This window comes from Vulpes vulpes, chromosome 2, assembly GCF_048418805.1.
Source record: "Vulpes vulpes isolate BD-2025 chromosome 2, VulVul3, whole genome shotgun sequence".
Lineage (NCBI taxonomy): Eukaryota > Metazoa > Chordata > Mammalia > Carnivora > Canidae > Vulpes > Vulpes vulpes.
In genome coordinates, this window is record NC_132781.1 from 3,484,914 (window position 1) to 3,507,782 (window position 22,869).

Consider the following 22,869-nt stretch of genomic DNA (forward strand, 5'->3'; position numbering starts at 1 on the left):
TCCCCAGCTGGACGTGCCTGACAGAGGAGCCGTTGAGGGCCTAGGGGCCAGGCGTGCAGACGTCTCCACAGACTCCGCTCCAGCTTTATGCTTTCAAACGAATACTCAGCCAAGATTTCAATTAAATTACCAGAAACACTTAAGGTTCCTCACAGACCCCACGACAGAGCTGGAGGGGGAAGTCAGATGACCAAGGTTACAGTGCTGTTCAAGGGAGTCTTTCTTGGGTCACAAGTGGTAAACTGTGTTCTCTGAACAAAACCAGGAAGCTTTCAGTTTTTATTGTGTGTACTGAGTGAAGGGAGGGGCTTCGGATTCTGATAAAAATATCTCTCCATTCCCAGCGCCCAGTGCAGTACGAACAGGGCCCTTCCCTGTATCCCGAGGAGAACGGGGCAGGGACACAGGTGGCCGGGGTTCTAGGGACTTTCTGGGCTGTGGGTGGGTTGTGTGGCTAGGCAGTCCCAGGATCAGGCACCACAGGGCCACCTGGTGGGAGTGCTGCGGGGCCCGGGGGCTGCGGTCCGACAATCTAAGCATATAGGTGGAATTACCTAGAAATGCCATTTTTCATTTCCAAAGCACAAAAATCAGTATGGCTCTGAAGAATGGAAGGGCTGCACCCTTCCACAATCTAAAGCCCCTGGGATTCAGGTTTGGGAAGAAAAGGAAAATATCACAAATATGTCATTTAGGAAAACAGCTCCTGACCGCAAATGGCCCAGCTTCTCTCCAGATCCAGGATGTGGGTTCAATCCCCATACTTGGGAAGTCGGGGAGAGCCAGTACCAGGACCCTGGGCACAGGCCTGGGGGACTTGCCCCCACAAAACCCCAATCCATGGGGAACCAGTCCTGGCCCAGTTCTCACCCACAACGCTACCGACCCCAGGGCAGGGGCTCACAGGCTGAGGCGTCTCTGCGACGGGTACAGAAGTCCAGCAGACCCCACCGGGCTGCAGCCCTGACCCTCTTGCACCAGCGACTCCAACTGGAGCCTCAGCTGCAAGGCTTCCTCATTTTCTGGAAGCCTCGCCGTCGCAAGAAACCTGCTGAGCAGATCGGATTCCGCACTGGCCACCCAGAGCACAACCGCTGCCACTTCCTCTGGCCCCTGGTCGCGAAGGCCTTCCCGGCACCAAGGCCCCACTGGGCCGCTGACAGGATTCCCAGACAGCAGAAGGCAGGTCCCAGGGACAAAGCAGTTACCATGTCCTTGTCCAGCAACAAAGGCTCCCACAGTTTCGCAACAGTCATTCCCAACACTGGAGAATAAAAGCTTCACAAAGTCAACAGCCGAGGCTTCTGAGGTCTGGCCCTCGGCAGTGTTATCTGTGTTCCTGTGACTCAGGAGGGAAGCTGGCCCTTCCACGGAAAGGCCACTCTCACGCGCACAGAATGGTGTCTGTGTTTTCCGAGTCCAGCGGTGCTGCCACAGGCCACCAAACACACAGTCCCACAAAAGAACTAACCAGTTCTCAGGAACCTTCTGTTTTTCTCTAAACAGACAGTAAAATATTCCACCACCGAAGAAGGGCCGAGATAGCTGCTGCCCCAGGGGTTCTCCCCGGCTTCTCCGGGCCGTTAGCCTGCCAGCAGTATGGGGCCCAGGGTCTCCGACCCCAGCTCCAGAAAGGGCTGCCCTCCTCACTTCCAAGTGGCTGAGAGCACAGGCCTGACCTGTGTCTTCCAAGGGGAGCAGAAGGTTCCTGGACCGGCCACCTGCGCCCGATGGCCAGTGCACCCCAACGGGCCGAACCAGCCAGAGCAGGTCATGTTTCCGCTGCGGCCCCAGTTCCCACGCTCAGGAGAACAGAAGGACAGAAGCCTTATTACAACTGCCAGCATGAGGACAACACCACAGAAACTCCAAGATGCTGGAATCCCCAAGGAAAAGGGGACCTGCTGGGCCAATCGCCGTCCCCTGGGGTAGCAGGTAGGGGGCAAGGGGAAGAGGCAGCCACAAGTTTCTGCCCGTCCCACATATCGCCCACCTCCAAACTCCGCAAACACACCACGAGGGGACCCTGCTGCTGGCCGGCCCTCTGCACCGTCCCGTGTGTCCAACCCCAAGCCAGAGCACTAGCAAGGGAGACGAGGCAGAGCAAGAGGCAGAACCCAGGTGACGCGTGCACACAACTCTACGGCTCAGCGACGTAGCAACGGGGCTGCCCACGCCCATGACATTACGCTGTTCTCCACGAAGCCCCTCTGCATGGTGCTCCGGCTGCTTCCTGACGTCTGCCCCTTCCGTCTCTTTGGTCAAAGACACTGGCGCCCTGAGTGCCTGTTCTGCCTCCTGGCCGGCCTTCCTGCGGAGGCTCCTGCCAGCGGCCCAGGGCCTGAGTGAGCCCAGCTTCCCCACCTCTCCCGTGGCCCTCTGAAGCCGGGGTGTTGAGGTGTGAGAGAGGAGCGCTTGCGACCTGCAGAGAGGGAGCCCTCAGGGGCCGTGGGGCAGGAGCGGCTGCCGCAGCAGGACAAAAGCAAAAGGGCATGCAGCTTCTAAGGGCGGGCCTGTGGGGCTCCTCTCAGGACCAGCCTTCCAGCCACCAGCAGGCTTCTGAGGACTCGGGGTCCTTCTCACTGGAGACGATGGCGGAGACAGCCCTCAGGGGACCCGGCGATGTGGGCAGGGCCGAGCACCCAGCTACCCCCCCACTCACCCCGGCAAATCCCACTTGTCCCAACCAACCTGGTGAAGTTGCTGCTGCAGGGCCCGGCTCTCCGTCACTATGGCGATCTGGGCCTCCAGGTCCCGGTGAACTGACCTGTACCCAAAATTAGGAGAGCCAATCAACGTGAGACAGGGCAGGCTGCTCCCTGCCAGGTACAGCCAGAGGCCTGCAGGGAAAAGGAAACGTGCAGACAGGAAATGAGCACAGCATCTGCCGAGAGCGTCTCCACACTTCATTCAACCTAAGAGAAAAACAGCCCGCTGGGAATGAGCAGTCAGGCGCGATGCGCTGTCCGCTCCAGGAGCTGCTCGGAGGGCAGGAACCTAGGCAGCCCGCGTTCCCAGGAAGCCACCTCCTCCTGTCTTGCCCAAGCACAGCGAGAGGTGGGTTCCTCAGGGAGCCCCTGGATGCCCATGCTCAGGTTCTGCTTTCACCACCCCGTGCTAACCACAGCCCCTCTGGGCTTCAAGGGCCTCTGATCCCCGGCCACCCTGGCCAGAGACTCCATGGCCCTGCCATGAGCACCAAGGGGAAAGACCCCCACTGGGCTTATGGCAGCCTAGGGGACAGCAATGCTCCTACCCAAGTCTGTGGGCATGCAGCTGCTGCCTGGGGGAGGTGGGTATGGAGGATGCACTCCATCCTGCATCCCTTCCCACCCGGGGACATGCGGTTCTCTGTCTTGGGCTGCGGACACACCACACCCAACAGGACACTAGATGTGCATCCCTGCTAGTGGCTCAGGGACAGCCAAAGCCAGACACGCAAAGTCCACTAGAGGCCGGTGGAGGAGAGAAGCTAAGAGGCCCTGTAAGTTTCTGTCCCACCCCAGAGAACACCATTTCCCCTTTTCTGCTAGGAAATGAGCCGGCTGACAACACAGCTGGACAAAAAGCAGGATATAGGACAAGCAGCCGTGGGATAGAGGATACTGCCCCCATCCCCCGGCATGCTGACATGTTCGTCAGGAAGGCTCAGATAGTCTCAGAATCCTAAACTGTGCTCTGAAACAGACGCCAGGCAGGTGGTCTGCTGTGCACCCGTCCCCCCTCCTCCGAGTCTCACGGCCTGCTGGCACGGTCCAGGGCCTGTCACAGCTACTACTTCTCCTAAACAGGCTACTCCCAAAACCTGACCTCCCAAGGACATCTGCTGCCCTGGACTTCTTTTCTCCTGCAGGAGCTCAGACTTGGGTCTGGCCTCTGTCTCTTCCTCCACACTACACCATCACTGGCACCAAGAACGCTCGGCCCAGAAAGCCCAGCCCACTGTCCGGTGCTGGAGCCGGCCTGGCTCCCCTGTGAGGCTTGCCGGCCTGCTCAGAGCCCGCCTCCTCACACCCTCCCCACCACCGCCGGTCTCTCTTCTGCCAACATGACCCTTGTAAAGGGGCCCACAGGAGCGCATGACCATCGTGAGCGAATCAACAACATGTAATACACACCAAGAAGCCTAAAATAGAAGACCATTTCCTAATTCTCACTCAGAGCAAGAGCATTTCCAAGAATACCTTGGGTAAGAGATGACGATGCTCTGCTGCCTGTTCCTGTAATGTGCTCGACCCCCCCCCCACACACACAGGGGCCACATCAAAGCCGCCTGCCTGCCTGCCTGCGTATGTCACTCAGTCAACTGTACCGCCCCATGGGGCCACTGTCGCGTAGGCAACCATGTGGCTCACCTTATCTTGTGTTGAGATACTAGGGGTGCGCTGGCTGGCCCCTAGCATTCTGTTCCAGATGCCCAGGGAGGTCCAGGTGGAACGGGTAAGCCTTGACTGCTGCAGTGCCGGCCCTCCGCCTCCACTAGGCTCAGCCGCTTCCGCCCACCTTTCCACAAAGCCTGAGGCTGGGGGGGGCCAGGACTAGGGGCTGACCTCCCCCAGCCTTTGAGCTTCACCACCTGCCACTGCTATTCTGACTCTCTCAATGTCACAATCAGAAAGACTCAAAAGCACCAGGGATGCTCCATGCTCCTCGCGCAGCCGGCTCTCCAGAGCCCGCTCAGCTGGGAGCAGGGAGTGTGTCCAGCAGGGAGGCCCGACACCCATGGGGCTGGCACTGGCTAAGGGTGATGTGAACCATGCCACCCTCGGTGTGTCCATCCAAGGCTCCTGGACCAGAGGGCCTGGAGGGCAAGACTGAAAGGACCTGGTCTTCTGAGTATCTTTTATTTCTGAAATCTGCCTAAACACAGATCTCTTCCTTACAACCTAGGGGCCAGCCATGAGAGGCATGTAGCCCATCCCTGCATACACCAACAGCTCCTCTCCCCAGCTTCCAGCCTGCTTTCATTACTGACCACTAACAAGCTTTTTTAGACCTGTTTTTCCTAATTGCCAGCCCGACAGGAAATCCTGCTCTCACGGATACACATATGCATGCTACACATAGGTGTACCCAGACTCTATATGTAGTGAGACGAGAGCTTTTCAGTACCCACCTGCCACCATCACCGCATTGGGAAGGCATGACAGACACCTGTCTGCTTTCAGCTTTCCTCTCTGGCCCTGGCTGGCCTTGGGAGAGCATGTGCAAGTGAAGGGCAGCACGTATCTTGAACCTACTGGCCACCTTGGTGAGGCCTGCAACTGCCCCACCACTTCCCCCTGTAGACCCATGTGGACTGGGATCTTTCTCCACATAAAGACCACAGATGTTGAAGCCACGTGGTACCCATGTGCCAGGAGCTCAAGATGCTGCCCCATGAACAGCCCTTCCAGGTGCAAGCTCCCTGAAGGCGGGACGTTTCTGCTGCTGGGAAAGACCCAAAGGACAGCCGGGAAACCTCCATTCAGGGAGGGACTCCCAAGGGTGCATCCCTTGCTCTGGGCCTGAGCACAGAGGCTGAGAGGCAGGCTGGGGCCTCTGCACACTTCCCAGCAGGGCCATAAGCCTGTTATCAAGCCCTGACCTTTGTGCCCAACGCCTCTACCAACCTAGCACCCGTAAGACTAGGAGCCACTTGGCAGAGCCACAGGAGTGACAGCACAGGAGGGGACTGGCCGTGGGCAGCCCTCAGCCCAAGGGAGCACACTGGGGTACACAGATGACTGGACGGAATCCCAAGACTTCTGCGGGCTCCCAGCTCTGCAATGAGAGCCCTCACTCCCTCACCCTGGGCCTCCTCTCCTGCTCTGCCCACGCCTACACTACAGTCCCTTCTCCACACGGTCCAGCGCTGTGCATGAGCAAACCAGGTGGCTCCAGGGCTCTCACAGCGCTCCCTCACCAGGCCTCTGACCTTTCCCATGGGCCTGGCCACTTCTAGGCCTTACTCCCTCCCTACCTGCCCCTCTCACTCCTCCTCATGCCCAGCAGTCTCAGGGCCTCACATTCCTGTTCTCTCCACCTGAACCCTCCAGCCAGGGTCTGTGCTTGGTGAATGTTCTCTCTGCAGACAGGTCTTCCCAACCCCCCACCTAACAGACCCCCAGATCCGGCCCAGACAGATGCCTGGAGAGGGCAGGTCCCCAGTGATGGATTCCCAGCACCCTGAATCCTGCCTGGCACACAGTGGACACTCAATAAATACTTGTTTGAACAGAGTAAATGAGGCTAACTGTGCATCTTCCAACATATGATGACAAAATTAAGTATAAAAACCTCTGAGTTCTAAAGCAGGTGCTCCAGACCGTTTCTGGTGAGAGGCTGTCCCTGAGGCTCTCTTCAAGAAAAATGTCATCTGGGCAGCCCGGGTGGCTCTGTGGTTTGGCGCCGCCTTCAGCCCAGGGCCTGATCCTGGAGACCCGGGATCGAGTCCCGCATCGGGCTCCCTGCCTGGAGCCTGCTTCTCCCTCTGCCTGTGTCTCTGCCTCTCTCTGTGTGTCTCTCATGAATGAATGAATGAATAAATAAATAAGTCTTTTAAAAAAAAAAAAATGTCATCTTACACCCTCTCCTTCACTTCCACCATGATATTCTGCAATAAACTTCAGAGGACCCTCAGACCCTACAAAAATCTAAGGGGACAAGAAGACACCATAGTCGTGACCTCAGAGGGCTAAGCAGTCACCTGTTACAGTCCAGGCCACTTCAAGAGGCCGGGAGGCCAGGCCCCCCCCACCCCGAGCAGAGTGGTCCATGCCCCAGTGCACACCTGCCAGCACCCCACTGAGGCACGCGTGCCGGAGACACACAGGGCGGAGTCGCCCCAGCTCGCACTGCTAGCTCACCTTTGGGCACCAGGCCAACCCGCCTGTCGGGAAAGCAGTATAAATAGTGACAATTCTCACAATCATTAACAGATTCCTCTGTCAGCAGGAGCCAGAAATCTCTTAATCCAATGGCCTGCCCCACCCTGGCCACACACATTGTGCTGGTACTGCTAGGGTACTGCACCCAGAGGAAAGGCAAGTCTACATCCCAAAGCTCATTTTCTTTCCTTTTCTTTTCTTTTCAATTTTATTTATTCATGAGAGATACAGAGAGAAAAGCAGAGACACAGGCAGAGGGAGAAGCAGGCTCCCGGGGGGAACCAGATATGGGACTCGACCCCCAGACCCAGGATCAGGACCTGAGCCACCCAGGCATCCCTCAAAGCTCATTTTCTGATTCTCCCCCGAGATACCCCCAACGTGGATGTGGCCCCTGCCCAAAGGGGCTGCTGGGTGGGCTGGGGCCAGGCTCCCAGCAAGAAGTCCCATGACAGCACCAGCAGCAAGGCTCAGGCCCACTCCTGTCTGGGGAGTAGACACATACATCCTCCCGCTCAGGCTCCCCTGGGGCTGCCGCCTCCACAAGCCCTAGAGGTGCTGGTTGGTTGGCACATGGCCAATGCAGGGCTTACAACCTCTGACAACCACTCTGCACCTGGCCCCCGAGCCCTGCTCTCCACTCTATAGCAACTGAGATGCCCTCTAGTAGGTGGATGGATGACCAAGCTGTGGTCCGTCCAGACAACGGTACGTTACTCAGCACCACCAAAAGACATAAGGGTTAAGGACCCTAAACACGAGGTGCCTGGGGGGCTCAAGTCAGGTGGGCAGCTGGCTCTTGGTTTCAGCTCCGGTTGTGATGTTGGGGTTGTGGGACTGAGCCCTGTGTCGGACTCCATACTCAAAGCAGAGTCTGCTTCTCCCTCCCCCTCTGCCTTTCCCCTCAATCTCTCAAATAAGTCTTTATTTAAAAAAAAAAAAAAAAAAAAAAAAACGTAAATGCACATAACTAAGCATAAGAAGCTAGTCTGAAGAGGATACAGACGGTGTGAGTCCAGCTGCAGGACATTCTAGAAAGACATTCTAGAAAAGGTGAAGGTATGAAGACAGTAAAGGGACCAGTGGCTGCAGGGGTGGGAGGGGGATGGACAGGAAGCCCAGAGGCTGTTCAGGGCAATGAAAACCTCCATGTGACAACATGATGACAGATACAGGTCCTCACCCGCACGAACCCATGAATACAGAACACCAGGATGACCCCTGACACAATGTGGACTCTGGAGGATGACAGTGTGTCAACGCCGGTTCATCGCTTCTGAAAGCGCGCCCTCTGGGGCCGGATGCTGAGAGTAGAGGAGGCTGGGAGAGAATGGCGCAAGGCAGCTGGGAAATCTCTGGAGCTTCCTCTCAGCTTTGCTCTGAACCCAAAATGCTTTAAAAAAATTGAGTATTTTAAAAATACATACATAAAATGAGAAAATACAAACTTTTACTTAAAAGGGAAAATGTAACTACACGAGCTGTGAGGTGCTGTGCTGGGCACCAAATGCCTATACAATAATGAAAGCACAGTCAGGGAAAAATATGGACACCCAGCACCGAACTCAGGTGACCGTTCTGCAGCATTACAGGTGCTTCCGGCTCTCAGAGCCTTGCTACAACCCACCTACCGGGGAAGGAGCGAGGGCCAGGCCACAGGCAACTGCCCAGCATGAACCCGCACAGCTGCCGGTGGACTCTTGTCTGACGTGGATGCCCAGCCGCCCCTCCAGAGGCCAAGAAGACGCAGCTAGGACCTCCAACTTTAGCAGTGTCCTTAAGGGACCCCCAGAGGGGTGGGGGAACGGGAACAAAACCACAGGTGACAAGGACATCTCTCCTCACCAAGAAATGCAAGACCCCCATGGGCCCACCTAGCAGCACCCACCCCACAGCCCCTGGGACACCTCCCCTCGGCTCTCGGCCACTTCACAGAAAGCCCAACAGAATGCATGTCAGGTCACTGTGCTCTTCTAAAGGCGAACCACTGCCATCGCCCCGTCTTACATGGAGGTTGGACCAGGTCCTTACACGTTTGCCAAAGGTAAATTTGGCTTGAGAATTAGGCTTAAAGAATCCAAGTCTGGTGGCTTCACCAGCACGACACATGTACACAGGGCCCCTCCGCATTCTGAATAGGTGGTCTTTGCAAAAACCTCCCAAAAAATGAATGGACCACATTGCAAAAGTCTCTAGAGTAGGTCTTTAAATAGTGGATGACATCACTGGTACTTCGAAGCAATATTAACATGACATATACTCAAGTCTGCTAAGGATGCTAAGGAATCAGCAAAGCGAAGCATCTGGGTGGCTCAGTCGGTGAAGTGTCTGCTTCAGCTCAGGTCAAGATCCCGGGGTCCTGGGATGGAGCCACGCATTGGGCTCCCCGCTCAGCAAGGAACCTGCTTCTCCCTCTCCCTCTGCCCGACTCGTGCTCTCTCTCTCAAAAAAACAAACAAACAAACAAAACACCAAGGAATCCGCAGTTTGCCAGTGAGAGACCTCTACTCGGTAGCCCACCGAATACAGTGAGCACTGCTTCCACAAGTCACCTCCAGTCTTTCCAACAAGGCATCTCTACGACTGCTTGATGTCCTCCAGCCGGGATAAGCCGGAAAGGACTGAAGGACACACCCCAGTCCTTGGAGCCTCCTGCCATTGGACTGAGCTGCTATCCACTGGCACCTACTGACCACTGAGGTCACTTCCACGAGGAGGATGTGCCCCAAGCCAAGCCTGTTAGCTTCCCACAGGCAGGGACCAGGCAGTGTTCCTGCATCACTTCACTCACACGGCCACAGCAGGTGCAAGAGTCCCCCCTGCCTGACTCCTGGAGGGTGGGAGGACAGTGCTGTCAGAGCCACAAAGATGTGGACACCATGAACATGGGCTCCTGGCTCACCATCCTCACCAAGGGCTCACGGGAGCACTGAGAGCTGAGATCAGCCAGGACTGCCCTGCAGGAGCCTGAGTAAGACCATCAGGCTATGGGCTACTCAGCCACAGGCAGGCATAAACAGACACCATCTGTACCCAGCACAGGCCTTGCAGAGAGCCTCAGTAAACCCAGCCACCCACCCCTGCCACCACCTGGGCTGCTCGCTCCTCTCATAGGCTGCTCTGGGGACAATGAGCATGCAGGAATGAACCAGAAAAGGGGGCCGACTTAAGGACCCCCTACACTGATCACAATCACAGGAAAGGACCCTGGCCGCTGACCTCAATACCGAGTGATCTCTGACCTCGGACTCCTGGCCTTCAGGTGAGGCTCCTCTGCTCACGTACCCCATCCCCTCTTTCTCGTGCACTCTCACACTCACAGGCACACGTGCCCTGGGATTCCTGACCTTCCCCACTAATCCAGTGCTCCCGGAGTGCAAGGCCCCACCCGGGGTGGGGCAGAAGCATGCCTGTCCGGGAAAAGGCGAGCCACACTGGAAGAGCCGGTTGGGTGTTTCTGTTTCAACGGTAAGGGGGGGGGGGGGGTCACTGCTCATTTATCAGTGCTGCTTGGTTCAGGGAATCAGGGAAATAACCCACAGCCCAGTCAGAACCACCAGACCACGCTGAGCTGGGGAGCCCAAAGTGCCACAGAACAGACGAGGAGGGAGTGCTGTCGAGGCATCGCCTGCACAGCTCCCCAGGCACACACGTCCCCTCTGAGAATCAAAGCTCCTCCTGCTTTCCAGGTCAGTCTTCAATACTCCATGCTTGGGCACCGTGGCTATTCTCATAAGGAACAAAACCAATCCTGAAATATTTTCCACACCTCCTTGCTGGCTAGCCCTACCTGCCTGAGGCATCTGACCACCTACCTGGCTCAGCCCTACAACACAATGCCACCTGCCCTAGCAGGAACAGGCATGTGAGCCTCCTAGCAGGAAGCGGGAACCACCACCCTAGAGACCAGAAGGGCCATCCTTCCGAGACGTGAGAGTGATTCTTAAGGCATCAGAAACTCCTGGAGAGTTTAAACACACACACACACACACATACACACACACACACACACACACATTGCGGGGACCTAGGTGGCTCAGGTGGTCAAGTGTCTTCCTTCAGCTCAGGTTATGATCCCGGGGTCCTGGGATTGAGGGGGCCCCCCCACACCACCGCATTGCTTTGGCTCCCTGCTCAGCAGGGAGTCTGCTTATCCCTCTTCCTCTGCCTGCCGCTCCCACTGCTTGTGCTCTGTGTCTCAAATACACAAAATCTTAAAAAACCTATATACATACACCACATTGGATTAATCCCCAGGGAGCTGGATTCAAGAAACATAAGGCAGTCTAGGCTTTAGTATTTCTTTTAACATATCCCCAGGTGAAAATCACTGATGTAAGAAAAAAGAGAGTTCCACCCACCCAATGATTCCAAAATGACCTCAAATCTACACAACGCAGCTAAGTGGCCATGGCTGTCTACAGCCTGGACTCCCAGGCAAAGACCAGAGACCAGAGTAACCCCATCCCCTCCTCCATCAGCCCTTCCGCAAGACTCCAGGACCAGCACGGGAGTCAAACAGACCTCTGACCACCAAAGAGAAACCCAGAAAAGCCACACACGTCACTTATGGCCAGGGGCTCTCTGCGTTGGTCACTCTTCTTCAGACACAGGACTAAGTACCTGGTCGTGTGGCCCCTGAAGCATCGGAAGGAGTAACTCCACCCCAGAGGCAGGTGCCCTTAACACATCAAGCAGCAGCAGGGATAATCCCTCTGCTGAGCACAAGGTTTGAAACCCGATTATCCCTAAGACCACGGACCTGGGATTATGGCACGTGTGGGCTGCCCCAGGAATGCACACCATTGCCTGCGGAGGATCATAATCCACACACAGTTCAGACCATGACCCACGTATGGGCAGTGCTGTGTCGCTCAGAATGGAAAGGACACGGCCTCAACTTCCTCAGCTATGGGGAATAAGTGGGGAATTCACATCAAGCAGAAAGAACCACAGTGGGGATGGAAAGACTGAAAAACCATTTAATACCAAATAAAAATTCTCAGGGACAGGGACATACCCTCTGTCCCTGAGAAGGTCACAGCCAATGTGGGAGAAACTGATGACCAGGGAAGGTGACCGCACGCACCTCTTCCCACCCGCAGAAGTTCCACGTGCTTCCTGAAACAGCCACCCAGGTCATCGGCATGAAGTTCTGCGAGCGGAAGAGAGAAAACTCTGCAGAACTCAAATGCTCCCGATTGGGAGGCTGTGGCATGTGTGCAAGGCTGCCAGGAGGACAAGATGGGAGGAGGGCCCAGCACAGACAGGTGAGGCGGGATTGGGGATGACCCCCCTGGCTGCCCCCACACCCTGAGCCCCAGCCGGCCACCGCGTACCTTTGGCATGGAATGTCCAGCCCCTCCGCCAGTACTCCTGCAGCTGGACCCGCTCCTGCTGGCCCAGGCTGCACACCTCCCTGTAGAACTGCCGCTCAATGTGCACATAGGCAGCTGGGATGGCCCCCGCCACCCCCTTGGCCCCGAAGAAGCCGTTCACCTCCGGGGAGGCCAGCAGGATCTGGTACTCAGCCCGCGTGCCCAAGACCAGGTCCATGTAGGCCTGGGTCAGATTGAAGTAGCCAGTGGTGAGGTAGACCTTGGCGCCCCGCTCAGCCTCTGTCAGCAGGGTCTCAGTGACAATCTCGTCAATCTGGATCTCAAAGGGCTTCATCTGGATCAACGGGTAAATCCAGGTATCGGGGGCTGGCCTCCGGTCCCCAGCAGCTGCTGCGTCCTCCTGAGTCAAAAGGGAGTCGCCATGGAAGGTCTGGGCGTGCAACACTTGCTGGCGGGCCCGAGCTGAGTTTATCACATCCATAACCCTCTTGTTGGCTGCCCTGCAGTACGCGGCCCGGTCACCTGCAGGGACACACAGGAGGAAAAGGTGAAGGAGCAAAGTGGGGGCTCTGGGCTCCTGCCTGGCACAGGGACACGGCACAAAACAGGCCAGTGCAGATGCCCCACCTGACCATCTACCCACAGGCTTCGATTGAGCACAGACCCCCGGCCCCAAGAGAGGCTCCTCCTCAGGTTCATCGTCCAAGGAAAGGTCATAAAGAACCTGCTGCCAAGGAACGTGAAAAGGCCCCTACCAGTTCCACTTACAAAAAATTCTTTTTTTTTTTTTTTTTTAACAATTTTGTTAAGTCATCTCCACACCCAACATGGAGCTCGAACTCACGACCTTGAGATCAAGAGTCGCATGCTCTACCAACAGAGCCAGCCGGGTGCCCCTATAAAAAGTTAAAAAAACACTGGGCAGCCTGGGTGGCTCAGTGGTTTAGTGCCGCCTTCAGCCCAGGGCCTGATCCTAGAGACCAGGGATCGAGTCCCAAGTCAGGATCCCTGCATGGAACCTGCTTCTCTCTGCCTGCGTCTCTGCCCCTTTCTCTCTCTCTCTCTCTCTCTCTCTTTCTCTCTCCCTGTGTCTCTCATGAAAAAGTAAAATCTTTAAAAAAAAAATTCAAAAAACAGACCAGACTACTTGAGGGTGACAGAAATCAAGGGAGCGGGACCTTGGGGCACAGCACCTGAGAGGGGACCGGAGGGGGCTTCCAGGAGCCGGCCCATCTTGCACACACATGTGGACTGCACACCTGAGGCTGGTGTTCAGCATGCACACTGCACTTCAGTGAGACAGGCTAACAACAAAGGAACATGTGAGTGAGTGTGAATGCGAGCATGGGCACAACTATGGGCTGAGCAAGCGCCACACAGTGGGATCGTGGGAGCAGGGTCCCCAAGGTGGGGTGCATGGACAGGCAAGCTAGGGCGGGTGGCTGTCTCGACACACTGGACGGATGAGAACTGAGCATAAATGCTGTCACTGAACACTAACAAGCCAGCATCCAACTGAGAAGGGAGGATAAAACCCAAATGCAGTGCAAACTGGGAGGAGGTAAAGAGCAGCAGTTTGCAGGGTGACAATGATGGGAGACCAAGAACGTCCGCAACTGCCCAGAGCTGGCCCTCTGGAGGAGGAAATAGCAAGCCTTGGGAAAGGCTGAGCCAGAGTCAGAGAGGAACAGGGCAGGACACGCTCATGGCCGGGGACAGGGCCACACCTGAGTGTCTCTGGGGATGGGCTCCGGGACAAGGAGAGCCCTCCCTCCCTGACAGCAGCACCCACAGGGGAGGGGGCAGCCTCCAGCCACACCATGTCTCAGGCTATCCTTCCGAGGGTCTTGAGTGTCCCCTGCATCCCTCCATTCGCTCCTTCGAGTCGCCCTGCTCCCGAGCATATCTATGCGGGCCCAGGCGCCCTCACCTGCCCCCCAAGCAAATTGACTCATAACGTTCCCAGAAAGTGGGGCCCTCTTCTCCGCACATTCATGCCTGGCCTATAAAGTTAGGCAGGGGTCGGCCAGTGTTTCTGGTATGGGCCAGATGTTAAGTATTTCAGGCTTTGTGAGCCAAAGGGTAAAATTGAGAATTATACGTAGGTACTCATACAAGAGAAAACAAATTTCCACGAATTTTTTATTGATAAAAATTCAAAATATCATAATAACAACTGAGCATCCAGGCTGGCAGCAGGCAAAGCAGACACCCAGATCACAGACTGGTTCCAGGGCCCGCGCTCCCTGCACCCAGGAGAGGGGCTCTTCTCCTTATAAGGTCAGGCTTTACCCCTCCCCACATTGCTGACACTGTTGCAAATTCAGCAGTGGGCCTTCCCAAAGGCCACCAGGAAGCCACAGGAATCAGAGGAATGCAAATGCCCCCAGGAACACTAGCTGCCAGGGTCTGCCTGTTTCCAGGGAGCAGAGCTGAGGGCTCTCCCATTTCACTTTCCAGGCAGGAGGCCACAGACCTCAGTGGAGCTGAGAGCCACAGAGCCCCGGGGCTCCCCACTGGGGAACTGGCCCCGGGGAGGCCAGTTAGCAGGCTGCTTCCTGTAAGTGCAGGGCAGGCCCCTGGCTCCCTCCCCCAGGCACAGGCCAAAGCCCACACTCCCACCTTCCCCGGACCCACAGAGCATGCCTGGTGGCCAGTGAGTCACCTCTGTCTGGCCTCAGACAGAGGCTGGGCTCCTAGAGGGGCACTCTCCTCAGCCCTCACCTCCACCCTCCCCCAGGCTAGGGAGGGCAGCAGGGCTCAGGACCCTACCTTTGTAAGGATGCACCATCCCCTCCACCACCTGCACTGTGTCATCCCCCTGCAACTGCAGGGATACATCCCCCACTGCGTCCACCAGCTCCGTGAAGAAGTCTGCAATCTCGGGACAGTCCTGCAAGAACACGTAGCGGTCCTGGCGGTTGGTGAAGTAGGAGTCGCTCAGGTTCGCACTGCGGGGGGGGGTGGGGGGAAGAGGTGGGTGAGGACTCAGGCGGGAGAGCAGGCAACAGTGGCTGCAGGGGAGCCAGTGGGAGCAGGGCAGTAACGAACACGTAGGACCCCACAGGGCAGCCGCCCCTGAGCATGGCCACTTGCACAAGAGTGGCATGAGGGGACAACAGTGAGGAAGCCACGGAGTCTCGATGGTGAGGTGACAGCTGAGAGAAGAGGGACCCTCACAAAACCAACTACCCCCCCAACCAGGGCTGAGCCCCAGTGCCCAGGTTTCAGAATCAAAAGGACCCAGGCGGCCATCCTGGCTCTGCGGTTCATTTCTTCTGTGTTCCTGGCTCTGCCCAATGAAGTCACTCATCCTCTCTAGTCTCTCGTGTATGAAGTAGGGAAAACACCAAACGGGTCTCTGCGAGGATTAAACACAGCAGCAGCACACGTGGGCACAGAGGACTGGCTAGCACCCAGGAAGTGCTCAGGAAGCCAGGGCCCCCTTCTGACCACCCTCGATGGGCTGCCAGCAGCCACAGCAGAGTGGGGTGTCGTGGAAGACACTGAGGCAGTAGTGTGACCACCAGACTACAAACATATGCCCACGTTCCTGAGGCCTGAGGTGACCGATTTCCCCTTCTCTGTGTCCTGCTAACTTCTGCCCTGGCCGATATTGAGGGGAGGTCCTTGATGGAAGGCAGCCAACTCACCCACTCAAGATGATATTGTTGTCAAAGAGGTACACTTTAATGTGCTGCAGGCCAATGGTCTCGTTGAAGCGCTCAGGGATCAGGAGCCGGAGGAGACCACGGAGGTTAGGAGTGTGGAAGAGAGAGACGCGGACCTGTTCTGGAAACCTCTGTAACAGCGGGAGCAGCATTGTGCGGGAGTTCTTCCTACCTAAATACGTGGGCGAGCAGAAGAGAAAGGACAGGCTATTCACACCAGGAAAGATACCCGGCCCGCGGGGGAGGAACTGCCTACCAGGGCCCACGTTTGCCTGTGCCGCCCATGAAATGGCCAGAATGCCTACACACGGACAGCACTCAGTAAATATTTGCTAAACCAATGAATCCAAGACACAACCTGCCCACTGGCCACTCTCCATGGGCTGGGCATGCCACTATTCTGTCTGGCACCATCACAGGCCGGAGGACCTCAGACCAAATTCTGCTCTGGACACCGCCACATCTCAGAACAAGACTGGAGTGGGTGGAGCCGCAGACATCTGCTATTCTAGTAGCCGGCACCCAATCATTCTCCTGTTGGGAACTATACCCCCATCTCCTCCTAGGGGTTCCACCCTCCTCTGCCCTTGGCATTCCTACCCTGGGTAATGATGGCTCTACCCACACAGAACCCTTGCCCTGCTCCATGAGAAGGCACCCAGGCTTGGGCTGGGCTGGTCAGCACACGCATAGCCCCTGGTGCATGGCCCACAGCAGGCCACTCTGGGAGCTCCAGTCTGAACCCTCAGGAAGCAGGCTCTCTTCCGATGGACACAATGTCATGGGTAGCCAGGCCCGGGGCTGCCAAGGCCACCATGTGGAGCCTGAAAATAAAGCCAGCCCAAAGGAAGGAGGGCCAGCAGATGGGTCCTGGTGACTGGCCAAACCCCCAAATCTTGACCAGCCCAAAGCAGGTCAGTCATAGGAGTTGAAAACAGCCTCTTTAGCCTAAGTTGTTTTTCTTTGGGCTTCCAGTCACTTCCAGCTACAGAAGGAATGCTGCCGGACAACCAGGACAACCAGGCTGTCTGGGCCGTCTTCAAACAGCCTTGCCTCTGCCTGGGGCGGGCGCGGGGGGTGGCAAGAGTGTCACTCCTGAAACAGGGCTCTGAAAGGGGAAATGTCAGGGCAGAGGGTGCACCAGACCCACCTCTTGAGCCCCGTGTGAAGTCCAAGAGGATGGACACCTTGAGGTCTGAAGGGAACTTGGCTTGGAGTGACTTTTCCAGAGTGCTTTCCAGACAATCTACCTATCAAGGAAAGAATCCCAAAGAACAGAAGTATAAGATCCAAAAAGATGATTACGTATTAAAAAAAGGATCGAGGGGCACCTGGGTGGCTCAGTCCGACTCTTGGTTGTCGCCTCAGGTCTTGATCTCAGGGTTGTGAATTGAAGCCCCACATCGAGGGCAGCCAGGGTGGCTCAGCGGTTTGGCGCCTGCCTTCGGCCCAGGGTGTGATCCTGGAAACCCAGGATCGAGTCCCACATCGGGCTCCCTGCGTGGAGCCTGCTTCTCCCTCTGCCTGTGTCTGTGCCTCTCTCTCTCTCTGTGTCTCTCTCATGAATAAATAAAGAAGATCTTTAAAAAAAAAAAAAAAAGCCCCACATGGAGTGCCACACTGGGTGTGGAGCCTACTTTAACAACAACAAAAAAGGATCAACTTGCCAGGTAACAGGTAATGCACACCCGGCCCCCCCACATCCTCTTGGAACACACATCCGCACCATGAGTGCTCGAGAGTCAACACCAGGAGACTCCTTCATCTGAGACCAGTAAAAGGAACCAGAAGGTACCGCTGGCACCCTTGTCCAGCCAGGCCTCTCAGAACAGAGGGTCTGTGGGTCAGAGATATGCTGCCGTAGCAGTCCGGAGCTTGCCACCTTTGGAAAAACTCTAAGACACCAGCTCTCACACGTTTCAACAGAAAATCCCCACAGACACACAGCAAACAGTGCCTACACACGGACAGCACTCAGTAAATATTTGCTGAACCAATGAATCCAAGACACAACCTGCCCACTGGCCACTCTCCATGGATTGGACAGGACATTGTTCTCTCAGAAGAACAAACAGGCTTCCCGAGCTTGTAGCTAAAAGCATGTCCTGAAGACAGAGGGAGACCTCCCTCTCAGGGAGGGAGAGGAAAGGACAGAAGTGCTTCTGCTGACCCACTCCACCCCCCATTCTCTGCAGCCAATCCCTGGTATTTCCCAGCTCCAACCTGTGGGTTTCCAGGCAAGGTTGAACCCAGAGAAAACACTGTGGGTGCCAGACTCATTTCACAGCCTCAGAGCAGAAAGCCATCCCAAGATGCAGACAACAGCACGGTCTCGCCCACACTCACGTTAAGTCAGCCCAGAGACTATGCCCCCGCACCACAATGTGTGCTGGACTCACGCCGCAAGAAGCATGTCCTGTGCAAAAACGGCGGTTTTTGGCACTTCCCACCCTCCCCCCTCCAATCTCACTGCAGGTGATAAGTGTAGCGTGACAACAAGTGCAGGTAGAACAAGAAGGGCCACAGACCTGGCACCTGACCCCAGCCCGACCTGTGCTTCGGTTCGTTTGCCTAGCACAAGGTTGGAAAATCTTTTCTGCAAAGGGCCAGACAGTAAATATTCTGGGCCTTGTGGGCCAGACAGTCTGTCACAACTACTCAGTTCTGCCATTGTAGCAAAACAGCAGCGACAGACAATATGTGTGTGAGTGAGCAGAGCTGTGTTCCAATAAAGTTTTACTTATGGACAAGATATCTGAATTTCACGTGCTTTTCCTGCATCACAAATATTCTCCTCCTTTTGATTTTTTTTCTAGTCATTTGAAAATGCAAAAACTATTCTTAACACACAGGCCATACAAAAACAGGCAACGGATTGTAGTTTGCTGAGCCCTGGACCAGCAGACAGAGCAGCCTAGGAACCCCTGTGCAGGGTGGGGAAGACATGCAAATGAGGATTAGCCCTCCCCGAACCCTTCACTGGCCCTCCTGACATGGCCAACAACAACCAGCAGCTGGCTGTGAGGCGAAGGCCAAGAAAAGGCAGCTCAACCTCAACTCCACAGCACCACGCAGTCAGGGGGTTCAGGGTGATTCACTGCTGCCTTGGGGACCATCCCACCTCAAACCTTACCAGTTCCTGTTCCAAAGGACCTGTCCCCAGGTAGAGAGATGCCATCACCACCCGTCTCTTGGCCACTTTGATCTGGCCCTGAAAGAGGAAAACAAGTCAGTCATCGCTTCCACAGCTACTGAGAAAATCAAACAAGTAACGCCTCGGACTGAACTATCCTACACCTTCTCCAACTGGTATAAGAATTGAGCCCAAACGCTAATGGTGCCCTCCCAAATAATGACCCACAATCCTGATAAAATCCTCCCCCTGGGGTACCTGGGTAGTTCAGCGGCTGTCTGCCTTCGGCTCAAGTCGTGATCCCAGGCTCCTGGGATCGAGTCCTGTATCGGGCTCCCCATGGGGAGGAAGGCTGCTTCTCCCTCTGCCTATGTCTCTGCCTCTCTCCGTGTCTCTCACGAATAAATTAAAAAATCTTTTTAAAAGCTAAATAAACAAATAATAAAATCCTCCCCCTTAAAGACAAGACCTAACTGCACGAGACATGATGCAGCCATCAAAAGAATGAAGGAGGTCTGTGACAGCGACCTGACGTCATGTCCACAATGTACTGAGATGAAAGCAGGAGTCACCCAGAGTGCAGACCATGGCCCGTTCACTGCCCCGGGGGCATGTAGGGCACAAGCAGGGCACAAGCCACCAAGAGCTGTCCCTGAGGGGCAGGGGAGGGGAGTGGGGGTGCCAAACGGCACGTCACGGCACTCCCATCTGCACCTGCCACCTGCGTGGCTGGGTCTCACAATAAGCAAGCACTGAAGCACAGACCAGGCCCCAGGCACCAAGACAGAACAGATCAGTGCTCAAAGACCACAGTGTCAAGAGGCCGAGTGCTGTGTGCAGACCTGCTCCAGTGGGGAACAATGACCCCCCCTCCAGAGCTCGAAGCACCCTGCCCAGAGGGGCTGCCAGGGGCAGAAAGATGGGTGGCTTTTTCAAAGGTCTTGCTCTGGAAGGAGACGCAGAAGGACCAGGCCTCATGGGAGGCAGGAAGCAGGAAACAGGGCACACACACACACACACCTGCTTTCCCACCAGACAGGGACGCAGCACCCACAGCCTGCGGGGCCTGCCCAGAAACACGGGCACAGGGCCTGCACACACAGAAAGCACAAGACAATTTCCCAAGTTCGCCTTCTCCTCTGTCTTGTTATTTGGGAAGAGAATGCCTGCAGGGAACACGATTACACAGAGCAATCGATGACTCAGGAACAGGCACCTCGGCTCAGGTGCTAGAACGAGGGCTCGCAGGCTGGGCAGGTGGCAGGCTGCGCTCCCCTCTCAGGGAACAAGGCCGCTTCGTGGGCCCAGGGAAGAGACACATCCCATTCGGCACAATCCCTGCATCAGAGACTCATTCAAAGGGCGTGAGAAAAGGGCTTCCTCCCAGCCTGCTGGGCCAAGCCCCGGGGCCCTTCCTGTCGTCCAGGGCCCCACCCGGGCAGGTGCACAGCCAGGGGACGGCCACGCGGAGACTCAGCCAGTCATTCACCCAGGCCTGACTAGAACACGAAGAACTGCCTCTGCAAAACCTGTTTCTTCAAGCCAAACAGATAACCAAGTAGGAGCAAAGAGCAAACCACCTTAACATCAGTTCTCCACAAAAAGGACACACAGGACTACGAGCAGCACAGGGAAGTCAGGGGACAGACATACACAGACACACACGCACACAAGCCAATTGCGTTCTGGAAGGAGCTCGTCAGAAATCAAGCTAAGTGTGGATCCACAGAACAACAGGGCAAAAGGAGAATGTGCTATTATTCAAATCAAGCACAGTTCATTGTATAGAAAAATTAATTTCTACATTTACTTCCTATTATCTACCACCATTCCACCTGCCTGACCTCATATTTTAATTCTAACATCACCACTAACCCAGAGAGTTCACGTTAATAAAAACTGATCAGCTTCACAATATCCCAATTAGCAGTTTTAACTCGAATAACTAGATGGGACACGAACACCTGAGTACTCAAAGCTCAGCACCCCCAAATGCAAAGGTTAGCATCTCCACCAGGACAGAGAAGGCACAAACCTTAGACAGTCACAGGAAAGAACAGGGATCATAAGTCCTAAAACCAGGTGTCCAAATTTTCCAGTGATCTGTAAAGCCACTTTACCGAACAAGAGAATTCCAGCCACTTCCTACATATCAAATCTCTTCCGGGGGTCAGCTGGGTCTTCATTCCCCGTACGTCCAGTCTACCAAGATGACAGCACTGTGTTCTGGTGATGTTTGCAGGGGCAGGAGGGGCCTATCATGCCGTGACTAGAATAGGTTCCTTTCTTCCCAGATATCGTTAGCAAGGACGCCCACACGCCCTCACCACCCTCCCTTCTGATAGAACCGAGGGAATGAACCTGGGGTAAGAATCAAAATCTGGGACCTGCCCCTCACTGCCCACACACTGAGCTACTCTACCTGAGACATTAGCCACGCAGGGGAGCCTCAGATGACGGCACAACTCAAGCATTTGTAAGGCTGAAAACCTAATAGGGAGAAGAACCCACACCAATGAGCCGAGCAGCCATCAGAAACTTCCAGAACAGAAGGCACTTCTGCTCAGCACTCACCCAACCTCATGTCCCCAAGCCTGTAACTCAAATGTCTATCCCTCTCACCTGTGGACACAACTTACCTTCATAAGCTCAAAAAACTCTGCCGGGGAAGCAAGCACCCTGACGTGGGAACTGGAGACCCCGAACTCTGGGACCAGGTTCCGGATCCACTGGAACCTGTGCACGCCCTCTGGACACAGGCAGCAAGGAGGGGAGGTGACCTGGGGGACAGCCGGGGACAGCAGAGGAGCCAACAACAGCCATGGCGACCTGGTTAAAGAGACAGAGGGTCATACTTCTCAAACATTTCCTCAGGGTCTCTCTCAATTACTGGGGGACAGAGGGGAATGGTTTCAGATCTGCTGGGCTATTTTAAGTGAGCCCAAGTCAAACTCTGCAAAAGGCCTCATCCTTCAGCCTCTACTAGGTGAGCAACTTGAGCAGTGCCGGTACCTACAGATAAACCCCAAACATATAGTTGGTTCCAAACAGCTCCACATTTAGAGCAGCCACAAGTAAACTCGCAGAAGCCACTGCGTGGTTAACCCCGAGGTGCCAACCAAAGTGGCCTGCAGAGAGCCGTGGACGGCCACCTGCAGCCAGGCGAGTCTAGGATAAGCGCGACCACTGGACCCCAGCTGCCAGCTGCAGGGCTACAGAGATCAGCAAGGCTTTTATTCAGGGAAGGACCCAGAAAAACGAAGTTTTCTCTTGAATAATCGATGTGGAGAGAAGAGCTGGAACAGGAGGAGCCTGGGGTGGGGGCGGAGGGCACCTCTGCAGTGGCAAGAATTCCCCCCACGGCCCTGGACACCTCGTCCTCGGGGCTCGTCTCACACACAGCTGCACCCCCAGGCTGGCAGAGACAGCAGCCACCGAGGTCCTGCTGGTGGAACCGCAGGTCTGCTCCCCGCCGCTGGCACCCCCGTGGGGACGAGGAGGGGCAACACACCCAGAGCCCCACAAGAGCCCGACCCTAATCTCAATTCCAGCAGCCGGCCAATCTGCTGCGCCGCATACCCTTCTACTGCAGCTCCAAGAGGGGCTCTGGGGAAAGGGCGCTTGAACACCCCACGGCCTGAAGGGCCACAGATTCCAGGAAGATGACCTCATTCACTTGCCTCATGATAAAGCGTGAATCTTCCCAGGGCCCGCAAACGTCCCTACGCAGATGCCAGATGGCCCACAGCTGTGCTTCCCAGAAAGCCCACTGGTGGGTCCCAGCCAACTCACGCCAAGAAAACTTAAGCCAAGAAAACTTAAGTCAACGAGTGGAAGGTAACGGCTCTCTGGATCCT

At 55.7% G+C, this 22,869-nt stretch overlaps 1 protein-coding gene across 1 annotated transcript in view; it reads right to left on the reverse strand.

The window, feature by feature from the left end:
- The window catches only part of PGS1 (phosphatidylglycerophosphate synthase 1), a 36,277-nt gene that overhangs the window by 5,968 nt on the left and 7,440 nt on the right, over positions 1-22,869 (reverse strand). Inside the window, exons 2-8 of the mRNA XM_072746505.1 lie at positions 21,652-21,841; positions 19,013-19,090; positions 17,030-17,129; positions 15,862-16,051; positions 14,981-15,159; positions 12,209-12,730; positions 2,692-2,840 (exon numbers count right to left, since the gene is read on the reverse strand). Coding sequence (XP_072602606.1) covers positions 2,692-2,840; positions 12,209-12,730; positions 14,981-15,159; positions 15,862-16,051; positions 17,030-17,129; positions 19,013-19,090; positions 21,652-21,841 — 1,408 coding nt within the window. The remainder of the gene's footprint in view (positions 1-2,691; positions 2,841-12,208; positions 12,731-14,980; positions 15,160-15,861; positions 16,052-17,029; positions 17,130-19,012; positions 19,091-21,651; positions 21,842-22,869) is intronic.